General features: G+C 42.1%; 2 protein-coding genes across 3 annotated transcripts in view; one reads left to right on the forward strand and one right to left on the reverse strand.

The window, feature by feature from the left end:
* The window catches only part of GLDN (gliomedin), a 39,858-nt gene extending 25,290 nt beyond the window's left edge, over positions 1-14,568 (forward strand). Inside the window, exons 7-10 of the mRNA XM_026648549.1 lie at positions 5,568-5,651; positions 5,745-5,870; positions 7,228-7,378; positions 13,176-14,568. Of these exons, the coding sequence (XP_026504334.1) occupies positions 5,568-5,651; positions 5,745-5,870; positions 7,228-7,378; positions 13,176-13,635 (821 nt within the window). The 3' untranslated portion in view covers positions 13,636-14,568. The remainder of the gene's footprint in view (positions 1-5,567; positions 5,652-5,744; positions 5,871-7,227; positions 7,379-13,175) is intronic.
* Positions 14,569-17,387: 2,819 nt separating this feature from the next.
* The window catches only part of DMXL2 (Dmx like 2), a 120,978-nt gene continuing 116,458 nt past the window's right edge, over positions 17,388-21,907 (reverse strand). For both annotated transcript variants that reach the window (XM_024199892.2, XM_024199884.2), the window contains 2 exons: positions 20,145-20,362; positions 17,388-18,887 (listed from right to left, as the gene is read on the reverse strand). In XM_024199892.2, the coding sequence (XP_024055660.1) occupies positions 18,678-18,887; positions 20,145-20,362 (428 nt within the window). In that variant the 3' untranslated portion in view covers positions 17,388-18,677. The remainder of the gene's footprint in view (positions 18,888-20,144; positions 20,363-21,907) is intronic.

Here is a 21,907-nt window from a genome sequence, read left to right on the forward strand (position 1 = left end):
TGAGCTCTCGCTGTAAGTAGTTAATGGAGTTAGTACCAAACAGAATATGTTTCAATCTCTTCTTTTCTCTTTTCTTTATTATCCATGTTCTGATAGTACCGATCAAGGAGCAGAGTCCCATTGTGCTAGGCATTGTACTGAGAAGTGACAAAGACAGTCCCTGCCTCTAATAGCTTCAGGTATAGGTATCAAACAGGAGACAACAGGTGGACTAAACAGACAAATGGGGTGGAAGGATTAGGTAACAATAAGATGAACAGTTTAGCAGAAGTCTGATTCTACTTGAAATATAGAAACACAGGTATAAACAGATCAGAATAATGGGCCGTCTAATCTGGTATCCTGTCACCAAACTGATGCCCAATCCAGGATCCTTCGGAGGAAGATGTAATACCTTCCCAATGTACAGTTTTGCAATGTCATGCCTACAGAGGGAGTTTATTTTTAACCATGGTAATTAATGGTTAGTTTATGTCCTGAAACATCAGGGTTATATTGAGATAATAAACATTTTTATCCTAGCTAATGTATATTTTTTAATCTGTCCATTCTTTTATGAATCCTTAACAGCTCTTGGCCTCTATAATATCTTGTGGCAGTGAGTTCCACATATTAATTGTGCATTTTTTATATACAGTGTAAGCTTTACTTTACTAACTCTTGACACATACGCACAGATTCCCTATCTTGTTTTTATTAGCACAATGTGAATACAACATTGCAATTTAGAGAAACTGCTGCCTTTCAATCCACAGTGTTTCTGGTAAAACATTGATAGTTTTGATCTATTTTGCAAAACACTTCATGTTAGATGGGGTGGATCTGAGTTACTACAGAGAATTCTTTCCTGGGTGTCTGATTGGTGAGTCTTGCCCACATGCTCAGGGTTTAGCTGATCGCCATATTTGGGGTCGGGAAGGAATTTTCCTCCAGGGCAGACTGGCAGAGGCCCTGGGGGTTTTTCACCTTCCTCTGCAGCGTGGGGCAAGGGTCACTTGCTGGAGGATTCTCTGCACCTTGAAGTTTTTAAACCACGATTTGAGGACTTCAGTATCTTAGACATAGGTTAGGGGTTTATTACAGGAGTGGGTGGGTGAGATTATGTGGCCTGCGTTGTGCAGGAGGTCAGACTAGACGATCATAATGGTCCCTTCTGACCTTAAAGTTTTAAAGTCTATGACTCTATGACTATCACTAGCTGTCCACAGGTCCCTTACCCTGCCAGCACATCTGTCTAGTAAACATATATGTGTGCTAATTTAATAGTTTAGCTAACTAAACTAACTTGTTACATTTACTTTCCCAAAAAGAAACCAGAAAAAGACAACTTGAAATTAAGACAATGGTTTCAGATGCTAATACGGATACTAAAAAGAATCTAGTTAGCTAATATTTTGAAACAATTAATAAAGGAAACTTGATTTCCTCAGAAAGAAGACAATAACTGTCAGAATATACAGGCTGCTAATCTTTTTTGGACAACGTAAGCAATGAAAATTCCAAATGGCAGATTCTCAAGCTGTGGTTTATCTCAAAGTGAAAAATATCTTTTTGTCTTAGCTGCTTTTAGTTTCTTTCAGCTAAAAGTTCATGGAGAATATTATAGCTATTCTCAAACCCAAATACTGCACTCAACTTCATCAGGAACACTGACCTGGTCCTTGACTGTTCCAGTCACAGATAAACTGCCGTCTAGGAGAGCTGTAGTACAGTTAACTACATTAATTAGAATTAGTCTGGGAAGCATAAACTTCAGGGGTATAATTTCTTAGCTCTGGGGAGCTTTTGCTATGAGAATTTCAAAAGATGATCAAATCCTATGTATCTGGCTCCCAGTGACTGGCAAGTATAAGATACAATATTATTCAAAACGAGCCATTCTGCTTTTTGCGAAGGGTTCAGCAAAGACAAACATCTGTGTTGAGATATTAAAACCTCTTTATTAGAATATTCAAGACATGGAGGAGGCTGAGATGTTGTGCTGTCTTGGTTAATATGGTAGAGTAGGAGACAGAGATGTTCTATTCTTACTTTTCTACTGACTTTCTGTATGACCTTGGCCAAGTCATTGAACCTCTATCTCAGGGGTGGGCAAACTACGGCTCAGGGGCCACATCCAGCCGTTCAGATTTTTTAATCTGGTCCTCGAGCTTCCACCAGGAAACGGGGTCCGGGGCTTGCCCCGCTCCAGTGCTCCAGCTGGAGAGCGGGGTTGGGGGCTTGCCCCCGCGCCACACGTGCCGTGGCTCTGTGCGGCTCCCGGAAGACACTCAGATGTGTCCCTCGGGCCAAAAAGTTTGCCTGCCCCTGCTCTATCCTTCCTCCATCGCTACAATGAAAGTAACTCTAGTTACCCTTTTGGGCACAGTACTTTGACATCATGGGATGAAAGGGGCTGTATAAGGATTACTAGAGTCTGGCTGTGGACACTGATTTCCAAAAGACTCATCCGGATTGTGTTGTTGGGTCTTTTTTGAGATGGGATGTCTGTGCATCTGCTCTCAAGGGTGGACAGCTCTGACCTCATCACCCAAAACCAGAATCCCTATGCCCTTTGTAAAAGGGATGGGGTAAAGTAGGATTCCATTTGCTCATTTTATATCGGAAATCCTCCATTTTGTGCTGCACAAGAGGTGGGAGTGAGGGGCATGCCAGAGGAAAGAGGGAGGAGGACTGCAGGAGAAATGGATCAGTTAATCTATTTCTTCCTTCCTGAGCGTCAAGCTGCAGTTCAGCAACTGTTTTAATGTCATTTAATATTTGTATTACCTTAATACCTAGGAACCTCTATCAAGGCCCCATTGTGCCGGGTACTGTATGAACAACTAACAAAAAAGACAGTCCCTCCCCCAAAGAGCTTGCAACTGACACATCAGACAGGATAAAATAGGTGGACAAAACAGATCAACAGGGTGGCGTGGGTTGGGAGAATGGCGTTACAAAGAGCTTGGGTTACCTCCAGCCACGCTAAAGTAAAAACAGAACTGGGAACTGTTCCTTGGAGAGGCTCTCTGTAAGTGAATCAAAAATGGGTCATAAATTGCTGCTGAAAAGGCAGCTGTGGCTTTCAGGGAATAAGTAAAGGCGCCTAAATAGTTTAGGGAACATTACAAAAGAATGTTTAAAAACAACAACAACAAATTTCTTTCAAATAGGAAAATGCTTCCAGCTTTGTCTCTGTTGTTTTCTTTCCATGAACTGCTTTCCAGAGGGGAAAGATACAGTGCATAAGCGTTAATTGTTTACAATTAAAAAAAGAAGCAGTGTCAGACAGCTGCCCCGTGTTCTGTCAGCATGAAGCCAAGCTCTGGTGTGCATTAGTAGAGGTACTCTCCTTGAAGGCAGGAGTGGGACTGCGCCTGCTGCCTGCTGAGGATACCCCCTCTGGTGGTTTGTAGGTGTTTTACATGTGAGTTTCAGTCATTTATCAGCCTCTAGTGTTCCCAAACAAACATTCTTCATCGTATCAAAGGACAAGTTGGACAGCTGCCTGCCGTCTCACATGTGTTAAGAAAAGGTGCCGCACATGCTCCCTAGCAACTCACAGCAAGGCATTTACGTTTCTGTTGTTTAACAAAATGACTTAGTCCCAAAGTAGACTGAAAAAAGAACAGGAGTACTTGTGGCACCTTAGAGACTAACAAATTTATTACAGCATAAGCTTTCGTGGGCTACAACCCACTTCTTCGCATCCGAAGAAGTGGGTTGTAGCCCACGAAAGCTTATGCTCTAATAAATTTGTTAGTCTCTAAGGTGCCACAAGTACTCCTGTTCTTTTTGCGGATACAGACTAACACGGCTGCTACTCTGAAAAAAGTAGACTGAGAGTCTGAAAACTTTAAGGAGGGAAACAAAACCAGCCCAGCCTTCCTATCAGGGTAACAAAGGAAATAAAGGCTGCGGTGGTAGTGAACACTCAAATGGGTTCCCCTGTAAGTCAAGTTGTATATTTCACTGCATAGTCCAAGGCAGACAGAAAGGCAGAGTGTGAAGGTTTTAGAAATTGAACCCTCAGCTTCTTCTGTAGGGGGTGGAATCAGCACTTCTCCCCCTTCTATTCCTTTTCACTCCTAATCCAGAGATTTTCCTCTATAGGCGCACATCTGGCTCAGAGAGACCAATCAATACAAACAAATGTGGTAGGAACTGGCTCAGAAGTGTACAGCTTCAAAGTGCTACACAAACACGTTACATCCGCTCCATGAGGTAGATAAGGTGGACACCATTATCTTGTTCTTTGATTCCCGTCTGTCAGCTCAGTAGAGACAATGGGACTGAATGAAGTCTTTCCATCACTTACTGTCTTGTGCCAGCGTCACCACTTCATCTGGAGACAGTTATAGAGAAGCCAAATAACGTAGACAAGGCCATCGAGTGAGCCAGTGGCAGAAACAGGATTAGAATTCATGGAATCCTAGCTCTAGTCCTATGCTCAGTCCACTAGATTGTGCTGCTTCTCATGACACTAGCCTAGTGTCAGCAAGATATAATTCTATGTGGAGGAAGAGCTTGGGACTCTCTTTGGGTTTGTCTACATGGTGCTTTAGTCTGCCCCAGAAAGGTGTAAATTTTAGTCTGCACTAGTATGATGCACTCTTACTGGCCCATGTAGACCATGCTGGCATCCACTAAAAGTTCCCTAGTGTGTGTTAATGTAGTCCTGTTTCAACCGGTACTACGTTAGTGTGCATTAGTGAACTTTTAGTGTGCATCAGCAGGGTCCACATGGGCCAGTTAGTGCATGACACGCTAGCATGGACTAAAATTTACACCCCTCTGGTGTGGACTAAAGCATAGTGCAGACAAGCCCTCTGACTCCTTGCTCCCACGAAGGCTGAAGAAGACTTTCTCATTTGTAAAAGGGAGAGACTGCATATAAAATGTTGCTGCATCAGGTATGAGAACTGTGGAAGCATAAGGCTCTGGCTGCAGCTTTGCACACATACACCTCGGGACGATATGTCATACTGGAGCAGATTGAAATCTGTGGAAGGGCGTATGTGTGAACAGAATTGCTTTTTATATTGAAGTAGTGGGGAGGGAAGACTTTCCCCATGTCTGGCCTCTACGCCTGTCTTATTGGACGCGTTACTAGCCACTTATGTGCATTTTTAAATGTAAGGATTTATTTGACAAGTGCAAAAAGTATTTTAATTTGGTTAACCGAAATGTTTCGCTTAAAGAAAGCAAGAATTATTGTTTTAAAGTGTGATAAACATGGAAGCCACAAAGCATATACTAATGTTATTATCCCCAAACTTATCTTTATAGCCAACTTTATAAAATTGCAATTCTGAATTTTGACACAACCTTAACTGGTGACAAGTGCACATGCTAAACAATGTTGGATAAGTATTAAACGGAATGATCTGTATTTCATATTCCACACTTTGGGGTTTTTTTGCTTGTAAGAAATCTTGAAATATAAGAAACATGGGGCAGATCCTCAGCTAGTATAAATTGTCACAGTCCATGCACTTCAGTGGAATAGTTTACACCAACTGACAATGTGCCCCAGATCTGTCAAACGTATTCAAAGGTTTTGTTTTCTGTGCCCCCAATTTTAGGTGAGACATGTGCCATACCAAATGATGACACGCTGGTAGGAAAAGCTGATGAGAAAACCAATGGATACCATCCAAAAAAAGCTGGTAACTTATTCTAAATATGTTGCATTATTAAAGTTTACTGTTTACTTGCGGAGGTCGGGGATGATGCAAATTTGTTTTTCTCTTTGCTATTAGAATGCATCATTAAATCAATAGGAAGTCCCACTGAGATGGGTAAGATACAGCAAACATTTGGAACATGGATGAGGGAACCTGCAAATAGAAGTGATGAAAGAATTTGGCTTACGATGCATTTTTCAGGTACCGTGGATATAATTGTGGATAGGTTGATCCTATATTGCTTTTTTCATTTTTTCAGCCAAATCAGTATTGTTAGAAATATAGTGTGTAAAATACTGTAATGAGTGAAAGTGAGCTTTAGTCGGGAGGTCTTTTGCCCCACAGGTTGAAAAGCCAGGGGCAGTATTGCACAGTGGAGGTTATTTTTAAATAGGGTGACCAGATGAGAGGAAGAAAATATCGGGACACATGGGGGGCGGGAGGGAACGCGGCGGAGCAAAAAAAAAAAAAAGGAGTACTGCGAAATATCGGTACAAATGCCTAAATATCGGGATGGTCCCGATTTTATCAGGACGTCTGGTCACCCTATTTTTAAACCCAGGTAGCATCATTTTTTCTTCTTCTAAACTAGAACTGGAACAGTCCAGATTGTCTGCCTAATAATTTGTTATTATAACCTTTTAAAAGGCCTTTGTGCCTTAAACATGCCACAGCATCAATGACCTTCTCCTGTGACTTCTCTACTTTGGCTCACAGGGTCATGTGACCCCGCCTTAGCCAACAGAAGAGTTCTGGAAGAATAGCAACAAACTTGAATCAATGTAAGTGGAGGGAGGCCTCAATTTTTCCAGGTCTCAGTCACATTTATTTGAAAACTTCATCTGCTTTCATAATATATCTGGACATACCTCTTGGAGCCTCAGAGAAGGTATTAATTAGTGCTGCTTGGAAAATGTGGAAGGGGTTTCTGTGGAAAATTTCAACTTTTCAGTGGAAAGCTGAAAAATTTTCACTGAAAACCAAACATTTTCAGCTGAAGTGCTTTTGGGTTTTGACCAAAAAAAATTTCATCCCCCCCCCCCCCCAAAAAAAAAAATTGTGGAAAGCAAACACGTTTTGCAAAAAAATTCCTTTCAAGGGAAAGTTTTCAAACAAGCCTAATTTTAATGTGTCTTATTTATGTTCATTTTTACATCAATCCTACCATTTCCCTGTGACTTCAGTTTCCTAAACCGTGGCTTTCAAGTTTAAAGGTTTAAAAAAAAACGGGGGGGGGGGGGGGAGGAGAGGGAAGAGAGCGAGAACAGGAAAAACATGGAAATGGGCTGGATTCTGGGTGACCTGGGTCCCAGTCCCCTGTTGGAGAATCTAGATGCTACCACAATACAAATGTTGAATAATAAACACAATAATTTGGGCTTATCTGGAGCTTTGTCTCTTGGTTTTTATGTTCCAGCACTCTGAAAAATGTTAAAAAATGTGGCTATGATTGGCAGGAACTTGATTCTGAAAGACTTGTATCTGGATGAGAGTAGAGATGTCAGATAGTTCAGTAAACCAACTGGCTGGTTTTCTTTCATGTTTTCCCTCCCCTAAGGAAACTTCATAAAAGAATATGAGAATGCAAACGCATTGCTGAATGACAGCTACAGGATCATTAACCTCACGGGGATCTTTTATGGATGTGGCCATGTGATATATAACAACTGCCTATACTATCAAAAAGGAGGAACCAGTATCATTGTGAAGTAAGTCAAAGATTAGCCTGATGGCGGCTTTGCATTTCACTGGGTGGAAGGCACAAGGAGTAATGAGAACAGGGAACATGAATGGAGATTAAAAGAGCAAAGATGAACTTCAGTGAGAAAACCCCTAACATTTTTGGTAATACACTCTGTTCTCTGTGTCTACATGTTCTGTAGTATCTTTGGGTTTCTTTTGGGATTGCGGGTGGAAAGAGAGGGTGGATAGGAAGGGTAGGTGAATGGATAGTGGTATCTAAATCAATGGATAACTAGTTATCCATTAGTTACTACTAGAAATGGCCACCAAATGCAGAGGTGGAGCCCACAATGTGCGACAGGAGAATCGGTTGTCAATAGGCTTACATCTTATAACTTGTATTGTTCTGACAAATTTAGGCCCTGATCCTGCAGTTGGACCCCTGGCCTGGGTAGAATCCCGCTGAAGTTAATGGGGCTCTAACTGGGGCGGGGAGGTCTAATGGTGGGATCAGGGCAGAAAAAGCACGTGAGAAAGAAAGCAAGGAAATGAATCAGTCTTTACAAATATTAACTATTTTGAGCTAGCTAGATCTTCATCCCAGGGGAAAACCCTGCTGCTTCTGTGGTGCAAAAAGGTATCAAAGCTGTGTGCTGAGGGCAGAGCCAGAGTGCTGTGTGCTCTGGTGATCCTGGGCCAGTGGAATGGCTCTTCCAGCCGTGTAAATTAGAGCAATGATATGGAAGCCCTACCTTATGCTAGGAACTGGTTCAGCCCCAGGACTGGGGAGGTGAAAAGGTGGCTTAGAGCCTCCCCTTTCCACTCAGCTGGCACCGAGAAAGTTCAGCCCACTGTATTGATCGTCTGTTGTTTCAGACAGCTCCCTGGATCATGTCAATCATGCCACGTAATGATGAAAGGTAGGATACAGTGGAACTTGCCTTTGGCACAGGAGCTTCTTGGCATGCCAGGCCTTCTTGCTGAGCTGGCATGCATGTATGGCTGTGCAGTAGCTCAGTCACAAAGTCACATGCAATCTAGTGCTGCTAGTAGTGGTCTCTAACTTGTGCTGTGCATTGACTGCCATATACCAGTCCTCAGGCATCAGGTGATTACAAGGCAACGTGGTGAGCCTGCAACCTCCCTTGTAGAGTGCCGACTTCACAATATGATTGCACATAACTAGAAAGTTGCTATGGCTTTCCCACCCCGCCTCTGCTGGGTCTGAACCTGGAACTGCTCATGCCACCACATCTGTGTCTTGTTAGCTTTTACTGAGGAGTCGGGCAGACAGTGCTAATCAAAAACAAAACTCAGCCTTGTGGGAAGAGCCAAGCAAATGGACTTCAAGGACAAGTTAAAGATTCCAACTGCTTTCAAGTTTCCGGCTGAGTCTCTGACATCTGAGCCAAGAACACCATGGTATTTTGAAGTTTCTCCCCAGGCAGGTGTGCATCTCTGGCACCCAAAGGGATGCAGTGAGAAAAGAATGTGAGCTGGTTGCTGGGATCATACATTGTTTGTTCTACCAAAGACCCTTCCAGTTCCTTGCACCTTAAATGTTCTCAGACTTTGAACCACCTCGACTTATCTTGACAATGTAATATGATAGGGTACCTATTGCCAAGAGATGGCCTTTCTATTGTCAACCGCACTTTTCAGTTATTAATACCTCAAGCAGAAATTCTACTTCCATGCAGAATAGATTGGCAAAGTCTTCAGTGGACTTCATAGAGTCTCTAGCTCTTCTCCCTTTTGGGTTACAGAAAGTTCTACTTGGGGGAGTTATAGTTGTTTTATGTGAAGGACTCAATGTAGAGGGAGCTGGCTGCTGGATGTTGTAAATGTTGCTTTGTTGGAAAAATTTTTATCAAAGAACAAGGTTTTGCAGCATTTCCAAAAGTTATCAGACTCTGGATTTGTCTGAGCTCCCCTGGCAGCCTTTTCCAAGGGCAGATCTCCTCTAATGAGAATGCTTTGTCCCTTTCTCTCATGTGCTTCGTTCAAGAAAAGATCTTCAGTTTGATCTTCCTTCTCTCACACTAGTGAAATAGTGCACTATGCCATACCCAAAGCAGCTGGTGGTGGTGGTGAGTGAAGGAACTATCTTGGTTATAACTCTAGAGTAGATCACTCCCAACAAGGACCAAGCCCAGGTTTTCCTTCATCATGCTGTGTGGGTGGTGTGCAGGTAGGAGGCAGAAAAGGGCAGAGGCTCAGCCCTGCAGAATACATGTATCTTAGATCAGTAGAGGTTGGCTGCTTTCATACGCTTTGTATCTCCTCCAGCCCTCTATGGATACACAACTCCTGCAGAGCTGCGCTTCCCGGGGGCTATCCCCTTACAGGCCTGTCTCCTTCCTCCCTCCCCCAGGGGTAAGGCTGTTTATACAGAGGAGGAGAGTAAGTTGATGTTGACTGGCTCAGCATCAGTGAAGCCTTCTCCTGCCATGAAGCTGTTGCTCTGTGGAGCTCTCACATTGGTGGAGTAAGGAGATGCTGCAGAGGTACTGCTGCACCTCCACTCCAGATTGACATGCTGGGTGGGTGAGGTTGTGAGGCCTGCAATGTGCAGATCAAGCTGGATGATCATGATGGTCACTTCTGATCTTTGCTTTTCTTAGGATCAGCCACGCTTGCTGCTGCTGGAGCGGCCCCAGGGCCAGCCACGCCAGCCGCTGCTTGATCGGCCCCAGGCAGCTGGCCCCGAGGGCTGCCGGAGCAGCAGCGGTCATGGCGCAGCCCCAGAACAGCGGTCCTGGAACAGCAGTGGCGGCCCGGGCCGCCTCTCCCCCGCCAAGCAGCAGCAGCACCCAGGCGCCCCCCTGGAGCAACAGTGGCACCCGGAAGCCCCCAGAGCACCTAAGATTTAGTCAGGGGTATTTTTAATACAAGTCATGGACAGGTCACGGGTCGTGAATTTTTGTTTATTGCCCGTGACCTGTCCATGGCTTTTACTAAAAATACCCAGAAGTAAATCTTAGCCTTACTGATGGGCCCACCTCTTTTCCTTAGAGCTCGTGGATCTGCTGCAGGTTCTTGTGTTGAATGTGCTTTCCTCCTGTGTCTTGGGAGACTTGGTGGGTGGCATTCTTAGGTAATAGCCAGCCCACCAAACATGCTCCTAGTCTGTGAATTTATTAATCCAAAGGATAAAGCGCGCGTTCTCTATACTCGCCAAAACACTGCATCATTCAGTGGTTATATACAAACTAAAAATATGCCCGAGTAGTAGCTGATTACCCTCTTGAACTAGCAGAGAAACTTGCATTTAGTAGCTTGCTGAGCGCTGTTGTTCACAGATTATCATTCTATCATCTAGGAGTTTCAAGGAATAAAAATGCTTTTATATTTCAGACGAGACATTCAGGCTTCCTTTATGGAGGCCAATGTGAGGTCAGACTGTTGGCAGGATGTTTTTATTTGATATTTGAATGGCTTTTAGAAGTATCTGTGATCAATTAACGTGTTGTGGAGCTATACGACTAGGTGAACGGGCCCAAACTCAGCCCACAAAATTTCCTCTTCTCTTCAATTTGCTGCTTCTCCCAGTGTTACTTGCAAGGAGCTTGAAAAATGGAACCATCATTTCATTCCTTCTGCAAACCCATTCCTCCCCTTAGTTGACTGACCTTCTCTTAGTGACGAGAGAAGATTTCATAGGCTAAATATAGCGAAACCCACCAAGATTATTTGTTTTTTTTGGATTTCTGGATATTTTCTTTGCGCCTACTGTCTGAGTAGGTGGTCCAAAAGTGTGGAACTTGCTCCCAGAGTACATTAGAATGACTGCCAATCTCACACAACCCTCAGCCAAGCTTCCCCTCAATGACCACACTCTCACTATCACTGTCATATTTTCCTCCACTGTGAGGATACAGGGAAGGAGAAAGTAGGGCCAGAGCCACAAAGGGAACGAAGGCTCAGCATTACAATGCCCTAGCTGTAGGCGCCTTGCCACCTAGTGGAATCCTTGGCCCTGAGTTAGGCGCCCAGGCTCCCTGTACAATGCATGGGGAGAGGTAAGTGCCTAAGAATCAGGTTTACAGAAGCCAGCACGATGAGAGAGGAGCTGCCTAAGTAGCCAGTAGGAAATGCCAAGGAGAAGGGTGGGGTTTAACCCCTGCCCCCCAGAGGGAGTCAGGTACCTATCCTCTGGGCCAGAGCGAGTCACCTCCCTCCACTTGGGATTCACATCATGAACCTAGCTCAGGTCAGTCCTTTCTCACAAAAGAAGGTGATGGTGCTGCTGCCTCCCTAACACTTCAGTGGTCTCCCAGATGTCCCACTAAGCAGCGGGCTACAGGGGATTCTGTGTGTGTGTGTGTGGGGGGGGGGGGCGGCGTTTCTCTCATTCTCTCCTGTTGAAGCTGTTCCATTTTGAATGAAATACTTAAATCTTCATTAGGCCATTAGAGGAATGAGTGACTCTATAGCCTAGGGAAGTGTTTCCCAAACTTGGGATGCTGCTTGTGTAGGGAAAGCCCCTGGTGGGCCGGGCCGGTTTGTTTACCTGCTGCATCCGCAGGTCCAGCCGATCGCGGCTCTCACTGGCCGTGGTTCGCTGCTCCAGGCCAATGGGGGCGGCGGGAAGCAGTGGCCAGCACATCCCTCGGCCCGTGCCGCTTCCAGCAGCTCCCATTGGCCTGGAGTGGCGAACCGCGGCCAGTGGGAGCCGCGATTGGCCAGACCTGCGGACGCGGCAGGTAAACAAACCAGCCCGGCCCGCCAGGGGCTTTCCCTACACAAGCGGCGTCCCAAGTTCGGGAAACACTGATGTAGGGCATTCACCTGGTAGGTAGGAGACCTGGGCTCAGATCATTGCTCTGAATCTGGCAGAGTGGGCATTTGAAACCAGGTCTCCTGCAACCTGGGTGAGTACTCTAACCACCGGGCTGTTGGGTACAAGGGGGGGCACCTCCTCATGCAATCTGGTAGGCGTTCTTTTAGGCAGCTTCTGGAAACACCTACTGAATTATCACAGGTGAGATAGGTAGGGAACACCTAGTTTGTGAATCCCACTGATGCTTAGGCACTGAGGTGGTTGGCAGCACCAGAACTTCAATGGCTTTGTGCATGACCACCAGTGGCAATGTAGGTGCTTAGGGATTTTAGGTGCCTATAGGAGTAGGTGGGTTTTGAGGATCTAAATTTTGATCTCAGGTATCAAAATCCCTTTTTTGAATCTAGCCCTGAGAGCCTGAATATTTGTAAATTGCTCAGTTACTATGGTGATGAATTTGGTACAAAGCCTAGATAGCTAGAGACTCATTCACTGGGTACCTGGCGCCAGATTTTAATGGTCTTTAGAAGCCTACTGGGCTTTTTAAAAGCACCTTAGGCTTTTCAAAATCTGGCGCAAGGTCTAGTTGACCTCACTTTGACCACCATATTCACCTCCCCCAGAAAAGGTGAGACCAAACCAGAACTGGGGGTGGCAGCTCAGAGGGCACAAATCTAAAGGACAGAGATGGGAGTTTTGGGTGCCTGGTTTGTTACGATGCTCTCACCAGACATCTCTCCAGGGAAGACAGACGAAGGATTGACTGTTTTGATGGGACTATCATAGTATTTATTTAAACCCGGAGAGGATGCTTTCCCCCTAGCAAGCACACGCAGTGTGACACGAGCGCACACAATTATTTTTGTCAGGAAATCCTAAACCCTCTGAGCAAAGGTTCTGTCCTGTTTTTAAAAAATTGTAAAGGAAAGACAATTCTTCCCGAGAGACCTCTTCCTTACTAAGAATTTACCCAAATTATGTATGTATGAAAAGCAAATTCTTAAACCAGCATCTTAAATATTTATTTTATTTCCTTTCAGATTTGAGCTTGATACAGCATCATTCAGAACCCTGAGAATTGAAAATGCCTTACACGATAGTCGCCACTACCTCTTTTCTAATGCCAAGACGTACTTCAACGTGGCAGTGGATGAAAAGGGTCTTTGGATTATCTATGCCTCAAGTATTGATGAAAATATCATTGTCGCACATATTGACGAAGAGACATTTTCAGTCGTTCAGCATATCAACACTACATACCCCAAGTCCAAAGCTGGCAATGCATTCATAGCATGTGGAGTGCTATATGTTACTGATACTAAGGATATGAGGGTAACTTTTGCTTTTGATTTGTTGAGAGAGAAGCAAATCGATGCAAGCTTTGAGTTAAGATCAGCACAATCTGTTCTTGCTATGCTTTCATATAGTCTAAGAGATAGAGACTTGTATACATGGGAAAATGGCTATTTAATGCAATACCATGTACATTTTGACAGCTGAATGCTATTTTAAAATGATACATGCTGGCCATATTGGGCTAAGTAGGTTATTTAAAGCTATATCTTATACATCTCCTCCCTGCAGAATACACACATTTTCTATTGAAGGTTAGTGGTTGTTTGTGTGTGCATAAAGGGGAGACCAGACCCCCTTGTGTCATTTAAATATACTTAAATTATATAGGCAATTCTTAGCTTTATAGAGGAAGAGCTGTGTGTTAGAAACTTATTTTTGTTTTTTTCCCTACCATGCAGGCCATAATTATATCTACTGTATACTGATTATTCTACAATACTATGTTCAATAGGGTCTGTTTTTACTCTTAATTTACAATTACTGTCTACAATTATCTTCTAGTCAGTGATTATAGCTTAGTATAAATGTCTAAACAATGTTTACAAATAAGCTTCTTTGTATCATTTCCATTTAATACCTTGCATCAACTCTGAATTTTGTTTAGTTGTGATATTTTTAAAAAAATTGATGTACAGTGATTAAAATGATCAGGGACAGTAATTTTTGTACTAAAGTAAATACCGTAAAGACCAAAGTAATAGTTTATTAAAAACTCATTCCATATTTATAAGTCAAAATAGAAAAAAGCAAGAATCCTGAAATTTGACAAATCTGGCTAACTACTAAATAACCACAAAGCAAATAGAGAGGTGATGTAAATGATGGCTAGTGAAATGTGAACTCAGGTACTCAGTGGGAGGAGGTGCTACAATCAGAAATGTAGTCAGAGCAGGTGAAGCTCCTTTTATTTAACATTTTTTTTTTGGATTGCTTATCTTGAGCTAACCTCATCTTTCTCACCATTTTATGGAAGTATAACTTGCCCTACGATGCTTCCCAGAAATTGGGCCCAAATTTACAAAAAACTCCTAGTCACAAATGAAGACTGTACTGTTGTATTAGCATATTATAAAAAAAACCAACAACCTAAAACTTTGAATGAGAGTGAATGTACTGGTCAAAGTGCTTGATGATGAAATTGGTTGTCCTGCTTGACTTTAGTCTTGGATTACCAGGTGTAATATGTTACCACGTTAGAATGGTAGCATTTAACACTCACTTTTAAATGGGTGTAAATGACAGCACAAGGCAGAGGCGAATCAGGCCTTTGTGTTTAAGGCAAATAGGCCAGAGTTTCAACATCCACGTGTTCTACAGCACTGTGTGAAGGAATTTAATTAACTTCAGATCCATTGGTATCTTTACAAGCTGATAAAAACAAATCAACAGTTCCCAGGAACGGCTGTACCGGCCAGCTGCCAGTGCATATCTCATTTGAAAAAAGAAAAGCATATTGGATATGATTATCAGACCTATACTATGTTAAACTGAGAGATTGGCCTAAAAAGCATCATAAGATGGAAACCTCCCCCATCAATGCAGCCACCTGCACAGGCAGGTGACCTTCACTAGCAATTTGCCCCTGCCTATCTCAATGCCCCCACACTAAAAAGAAGTTAGCACCAACCTTTCAAATTAAACACCAGGCAAAGGAACATTGTTGAATGGGTTATGTTCTCAGTGTCACTCATATTTTTTAGAGTCGTCACAAAATAGTGATGTGCCATCTACAATGTATCTTACTGTCTATAGAAAAAGGTAGGGTATTTATGAGCAACAGCTTTCTGTGATGATTTGGGGAAATTTTCTGTGGACAACAAATGAATTCTGTTGAAATTATGAACATCTGTTTGTATCAGCCTGCAGATGCCATTTTGAATGTGGGGGTTGGTTACCTTCTCTGATGTTTTACCACCATGTTTTCCAAGGGGGGTAGTAGCACAGGGCTAACAATGTAAGGTTGTTAAATCTTGATAGTTCTCTAGTCAAATAGAAGGCTCCTAAACAAAAGGCTGGCTTCTGCCAGAAGTTAGTTTATCAGGGGAATCACCTGGTGAGAGGTCTATGTTCACCTGTTGTGAATGATCAGGTGGTCACATGACAGAGGAGACTGGTAGTTTATAAAAGGACAGGAGGGCAATCCTCTGGGTTTTTGGTCATTTTTCACCACCTCAAGCTGTTGGAAGCTGTTTCAAGAGCTTGAGGAGGCCAGGGCTCATTGATCACAGTTGAACCCCACCAAAGACTTCCAAGGTAAGGGTGAACTAGAGTGAAAGGCACTGCAGCTGGAGTGCTTGTTTTCTCTGTGTGCTCCTGTACTTTCTCTCTTAAGAATTGAATTGCGACTATGTAAACAACTCCCTTTTTTTTTTTTTAAAAAAAGGGAGCATAAAAATATATATAAGTGGGCAGAGTAATGAGCATTCCTACTCACAAATAACACCCTCAATTCCATATAAGTACAGTCTTCCCGTTTCTAATCTATTATATTAGCATGGCTACCATAATGCTTCCTCCTTAACTGCATCAATGACTGATTTCCAAATGGTGGGTGGAACAGATCTCTATAGTTTAAAGCACATTTTAAGCTTTCTGAGTGAAGTCAGTCTCTCTCTCTCTATATATATATATACACACACACACACACACACACACACACACTGTGTGAATAAACTTCTGAACCCAAGTTCCTTTGCCTTTATGGGTTTCAGCTGAAAGTTCATCTTCACATAACCATAGTAAAAATCATTATCCAGACAAAGAGTGGGAGATCTTACATATAACATCTCCCCCTCCTCCCCAACAAAAAGAAGTGTTATCTTAATGGGAAGGTTGCTCAACGTATATGCTGTAAACATAATCACTAAAACAGGCAGTGAAAACAAAGTAGGTGTACTAAGGATGCATTTCTGCCTGAAGTTTGATTTTCCTTGATGTTTGTAAGTTGAAGTCAGATTCTTTGATATCGTTTGAAAGTGTTCTGTGTGTAACAAGTGCCGAGGTACGTAACTAACCTACTTTGAGTTATGTTAAAGCTTTTCAAAATATGCAGTGGTTAGGTGAAGCAGGAACTGCTGCCAGTAACAAATATCAGAAACATTAAATATCATTGTCATTTGCTGCACTATATTTTAATTCATTTTTGTGAGTAACATCCTCCTTAAGTTGCAAGTTCAATATATTAAAAAAATAACATATACTGAATCTACTTAATTTAGCTTTAGGATGTTAAACTAGAAATAATTTAGAATGTTTGTTTTTGTTTTGCTCATTTTGACTACATAAAATACCAGCACTCATTTTAAATTTCACATTTTAAAGCTGGTATTTATTACTACTACTACTGTAATTAAACTGACTGAGGACACTTTGGCTAGGAAAAATAGCAGTAGGATTAGGAAACCTTTCACCTTTAGGACAAATTTAATGCAGGCTGGAAAGGGAAACTTTTCTGATATGATGCATGTCAAATGAACTAGTGGTCTCAGACCAATTACTGTTTCCATCAAATTGACACCACTGTGGGCAACTTTATCAGAGAGTCCAAACACTGAACAAGCAGGAAGGAGAATGAATTCACCCAAGTGACAGGAACCATACTGGCAGGATGGTGTAAGAAGAGTGTGTAGTGCAGCTGCCTGTGCTGTAGAAAGTGAACTTCAGTTCTGTTAATCTTGCACCCCTTGGGAGCAGCGAAACACAAAAGTAAGTCTGACTGCAAACATCTTTTCTTGCCAATGACAATTTTAGCTCTAATGGTGACTACAGATCTAATCATGATATTGAAGTTTCTACAAGTCTAAGTGCAAGACAAAAGACTGCACAGGAACTAACCTGTGCCACAAGTACTCCTGTTCTTTTTGCGGATACAGACTAACACGGCTGCTACTCTGAAACATGAAATAAAAGGAATTTATTTAACTTACAAAGGTAAAACTAACAAATGACACTTCCTTTTCTTTCATATCCATACTTCACAACCTGCAATTAAAATCCCCTTTGGAGAAAGGTGCATTTTATCCCATTATATTTTACATTGCTGCACAGACACCAAAATTCTTATTGAAGAAGTAGGACAACTAGTTAACATTTAAATACACAGACATCCATTCCAATATCTTATTAAGAACATGGTTTTTGTTTACACAGAAAAATACATCTAAATATGACAACAGTGGCTAGTATATTACAAGCAAACAATATTGAACTCTGCATAGTTTATACAATATGCTGTGGTAATAACTTAAATTACCAGTTTTATCAACTATTTATTAGCTGGCCACATAAAGCCTGACATTCATCTGAAATGTGGCATTGTATGTTACATTGGTATTCTCTTACATAGCTTCATTTAAGGAAGTCTTTCTTTTCCCTGGACAAACATAAGAGTTTCAAAACTAAAAGCTAACTAAAAACATGTTTCTGTTCACTACAAACATTTAATGTTCACATTACATTCCTAATGTAAAGGCAGATCTCCAAAATATAAAACACAGCCATCAAAGAAAAAGTAATGTGCAAATTAAGAAAACATCGCATTTTAAAAATGTGTTCATGTGCAATGTATAGTATCAACTGTGTATTAATACTACCTGGTAAAAATATCCGCATAAAACGATACATGTGTCTTATAGTACGTTCTTCATTGCACATTGTTCCACAGCTTTTGCATCTATTACACTTTCCTGGCCTACAAATTCTTCCATACACTGAATACCCTTCATTACAACAGGCTATTTTTTTTAAATGAGTAGTTGTAGACATGCTTCAATTAGTAGCAAGAACTGGAAGAAAAATAAAACCTGAATCACATTACAAACTGCTTATTGACTTTATTTAGCGCCCTGGTGCTTGTATATGTCTGTGGCTACTGTTAAAATCTGTGTAATATGCTTACTAAAGAAGGCTTGCTGTAGGTTATTGAGCAGTAACCTACCTATGACTTTAATGGGTTTTATTCTTTGTTTTTACAATGCGCTACATGCATTTCCATTCCCACCAATCTATGTACGCAGTGCTCAAGAATCCTGCTTTAAAAGTCAGTCTTTTTTTCAGTTTCATATAATATTTAATGCTGCAGTAATTGCTCTGAAAGCAATGTACGATAATTCCTTTCATGAATGCATATTACTGCATTGTAGCTATTTAACGGAACTGTATAGAAAACAGAACTAAACAGCATAAATCTACAGAACGTTAAAAATGCCTGCGGGGATGTTGAAAGCATTAGGTAGAACTCTCATCTTCAGTGTGCCATCTGCTCCACAGGAGAAGATGCGATTGTCTTGCACAGTTTCAATCTGCATGACTCCAGCACCAATATTTCTGAATATGGACTGTTTGGCATGTTCGTTTTTAAAGGAATGAATTAAACCATAGCCTGTCAGTCCCCAGACCTATATTAAGAGAATGACAGACAAGACAAAATGAGGTTAAAATGTGCCCTTTCTATTGAGAATCTGGATCAAACCTTTCCTGCATCAAAACCCATTCAGCACAGAAGAAGGGAGAGAAAATATGGATGGTCAGAGAGGAAGTTGTACAGCTCCAGGATTCTTAAGATGCTCTTTTACTGGTATAAGTTAGAGCAGCCTAGGGGCTGCTTTAATGGATGACAGCTGGCCAGTCTCTTAAGCGACCATACACCAGCTGTGAATTCATGTAGTGAAGCTGTGCTCCCCTCCACCTCATCCTGGCCTTCTGTTACCTGCATGCCCCACTCCTGACTTATGCCATATGATGGGGATGGCGGCTGGCATGCAAACTGCTTTTATGCCAGGTAAGAATTACTCTCCGCTGGAACAGGGCAGAGAATCTGGCTCAAATTTCATTAACACTGGTGCATAATGAGAGTTTCTGACTTGGGACCCAGTTCTCCAAAGTGTGGAGAGTCCTCAAGCTCAGTGATGTAGGTTCAGGCCATTAGAAGGCAGGGGTTCTCCTATCTGACTATAAAACATACTGCACCTCTATAGCAGTGGTCTCCAAACTTTTTTGATTGTGCACCCCATCAGTCAAACTTTTTTGAGCACGTACCCCCTGCTCCCGGCCGAACTGCCGAGGGAGGGGGAAAAAATAAAATAAAAAAAAGCCGCTTGGACTCCCGGCTGAACCGCCAAAGGGGGTGGGGAAAAAAAAAGCATTGCTGCTCTGGTGACGCTCCTCCTGCCGCGCATCCCGAAGGATCCTCTTGCGCACCCTACTTTGGAGACCACTGCTCTATAGCATAGTTTAGCTAAGGGCAAAACTTCTGCACTCTCTCTCTGTCTGTTGCATTCACCTGTTGTCATTCCTCTTGTATTCAGATTGCAAACACTGTGGGACAGGGAGTGTGCTTTTGCAGTATCTAAGCAGAGTTGGGTACTGGCCCATGATTGGAGTTCCTAGACACTACCCCAATACAACTAGTTAAAATTCTTATTTAGAATTTGATGTTCTCCTACAGTTACTGACACTACCCTATAGATTAACTGGCTATCTGTTTATTTTAATAATTACTTTAGCACTGTTGCAGGAAAAAGAAATACAAAGGAAAACAAGAACAAATTCAGAAAGAGAGACAGTAATAAATTAAAATAAATAGCACAGTGCATTATGCTGAATTATCTCCATGTAAAATTCATATCACAACTCAGCCACTTCAATAATCTTACCTTCATGTTACCTTCTGCTGAGCCTGTTGCAAAGTATTCTTCAGAAGGATCTAGTGAAAGAGCCTTAATAGCAGAGTCATGCGCTTGGAAGGTATGAAGGATTTGTCTCTGTCTGATGTCAAAGATGCAGACACATCCTTTCCTGCCTCCAGAAATCAACAGTTGCTGCTTAGGTGCATACTGAAGTACTGTGGCACCATGATCGTGACAAGTGAAGGCTGAGAGACATTGTAAGATTGTTAGATTTATAGTTTTCAATTTTAAAGTGCAGTTCTAGTCTGAAAGGTGACTTGCACTTTTTTACTCTAGATATGCTCCTTTTGAGTGTATACAGTCATATCTGCTACATGAATGACAAACCTTTTTGTATTACTCTTTACACTCATTAGAGCTGCACAGCCAGCAGAAGTAAGTCGAGATGGATTCTATTATTCCTTTAATCAGTTAATTTTGATTTATAGTTTAAACACACATCCCTGCTTGAAATTTTTAAAATTGAGAAAATATAAAATTCATACTGTATGTTAAATTATACTAAAAAACAATAATAAAAGAATATGAAAGTTGTAAAGTCAAGCACTCAAATTAGAAAATGCCCAAAATAAGGTTGTGCAAACTTAATTCGGCCATCTTGTGTATATGCCTTATGATGTTCAGTTATGTGATCAAATGCTATTTTCTCCTCAGGACCTCTGCTTCATTCATTTTCTCTTAAAACTGAGATCCAATACTTCTGTGACATCAAAGAAATGAACTATATTTTACAGCCCATATTTTTTTAAATGTGCATACAAAAATTTGCCTATAACTAGAGTAACAATATGTCCCGTTTTGGCTGGGACAGTCCCTTTTTTAAGCCCTGTCCCGGCCATCCTGACTTTTTTCCAAAAGGAGGCATTTGTCCTGTTTGCCCTTGCTGACTTGATCAGTAGAGCAAACAGGACAAATGCCCACTTTTGGGGAAAAAACTGGGGTGCGGTGTGGAAGGTATGAGCAGAGACGCCAGACCCCCACAGGGGGGAGGCAGGGCTGCGGGGGAAGCAGTGTTCCAGCATGTGTGGGGGACCCCCTCTTGCGCAGGGGGGGCCCCTCAGGGTTCCAGCAACCGGGCAACAGCCTGGCATGTGGCCGAGCCTGGCATGTGGCCGAGGATTATGGCAACAGCATGGGGGTGCCCTCGGGCGAGCAGCTTGGGGGTGTCCTGTTTTCTTTTTTGGAAATATGGTCACCCTACCTGTAACATGCATGTATAGTTGCTTGAGAAAATGCAGTGATTACTAGCTACATACATACTTTTAAAACAGAATTATTTTTATGACAAGAAAATTCAAGCACAAACTCAATTCTGAGTTGTTGAAGTAAAAGATGAAAGTACTGGACAGAGGCAAATACATTCATGAAACAAACAAAAACATTCATTAAAAAACAGAGTTAACCAGAAATGCTAAATTAGAATTGCTTTGTTTAGATAATCAGGGGCAATTTGTTGTACTAATATACACTCAGGAAGGCTTCATGGTATTCTGAGAGGGCAGTCTATGAGCACAATACTCAGAGCTGTCCTTCACAATCACAGCTGGCTTGCTTATGTGGCACCAGAAGACTGACTCTACAGTGTCTGGCAGCCAATAACATAATTCCTTTCTAAGAAGTCCCATCCTGACTAAACTTGGACCCAACCTGGGTTATAAGATGGCCAAGCACTCACCAGATCAGGCACAGTCAGGTGTATCCACCTCTTTCTACTGTATGTGGCATATAAA

The sequence above is a fragment of the Terrapene carolina genome, unplaced genomic scaffold, assembly GCF_002925995.2.
Source record: "Terrapene carolina triunguis isolate 2854851 unplaced genomic scaffold, T_m_triunguis-2.0 Scaffold67, whole genome shotgun sequence".
Classification (NCBI taxonomy): Eukaryota; Metazoa; Chordata; order Testudines; family Emydidae; genus Terrapene; species Terrapene triunguis.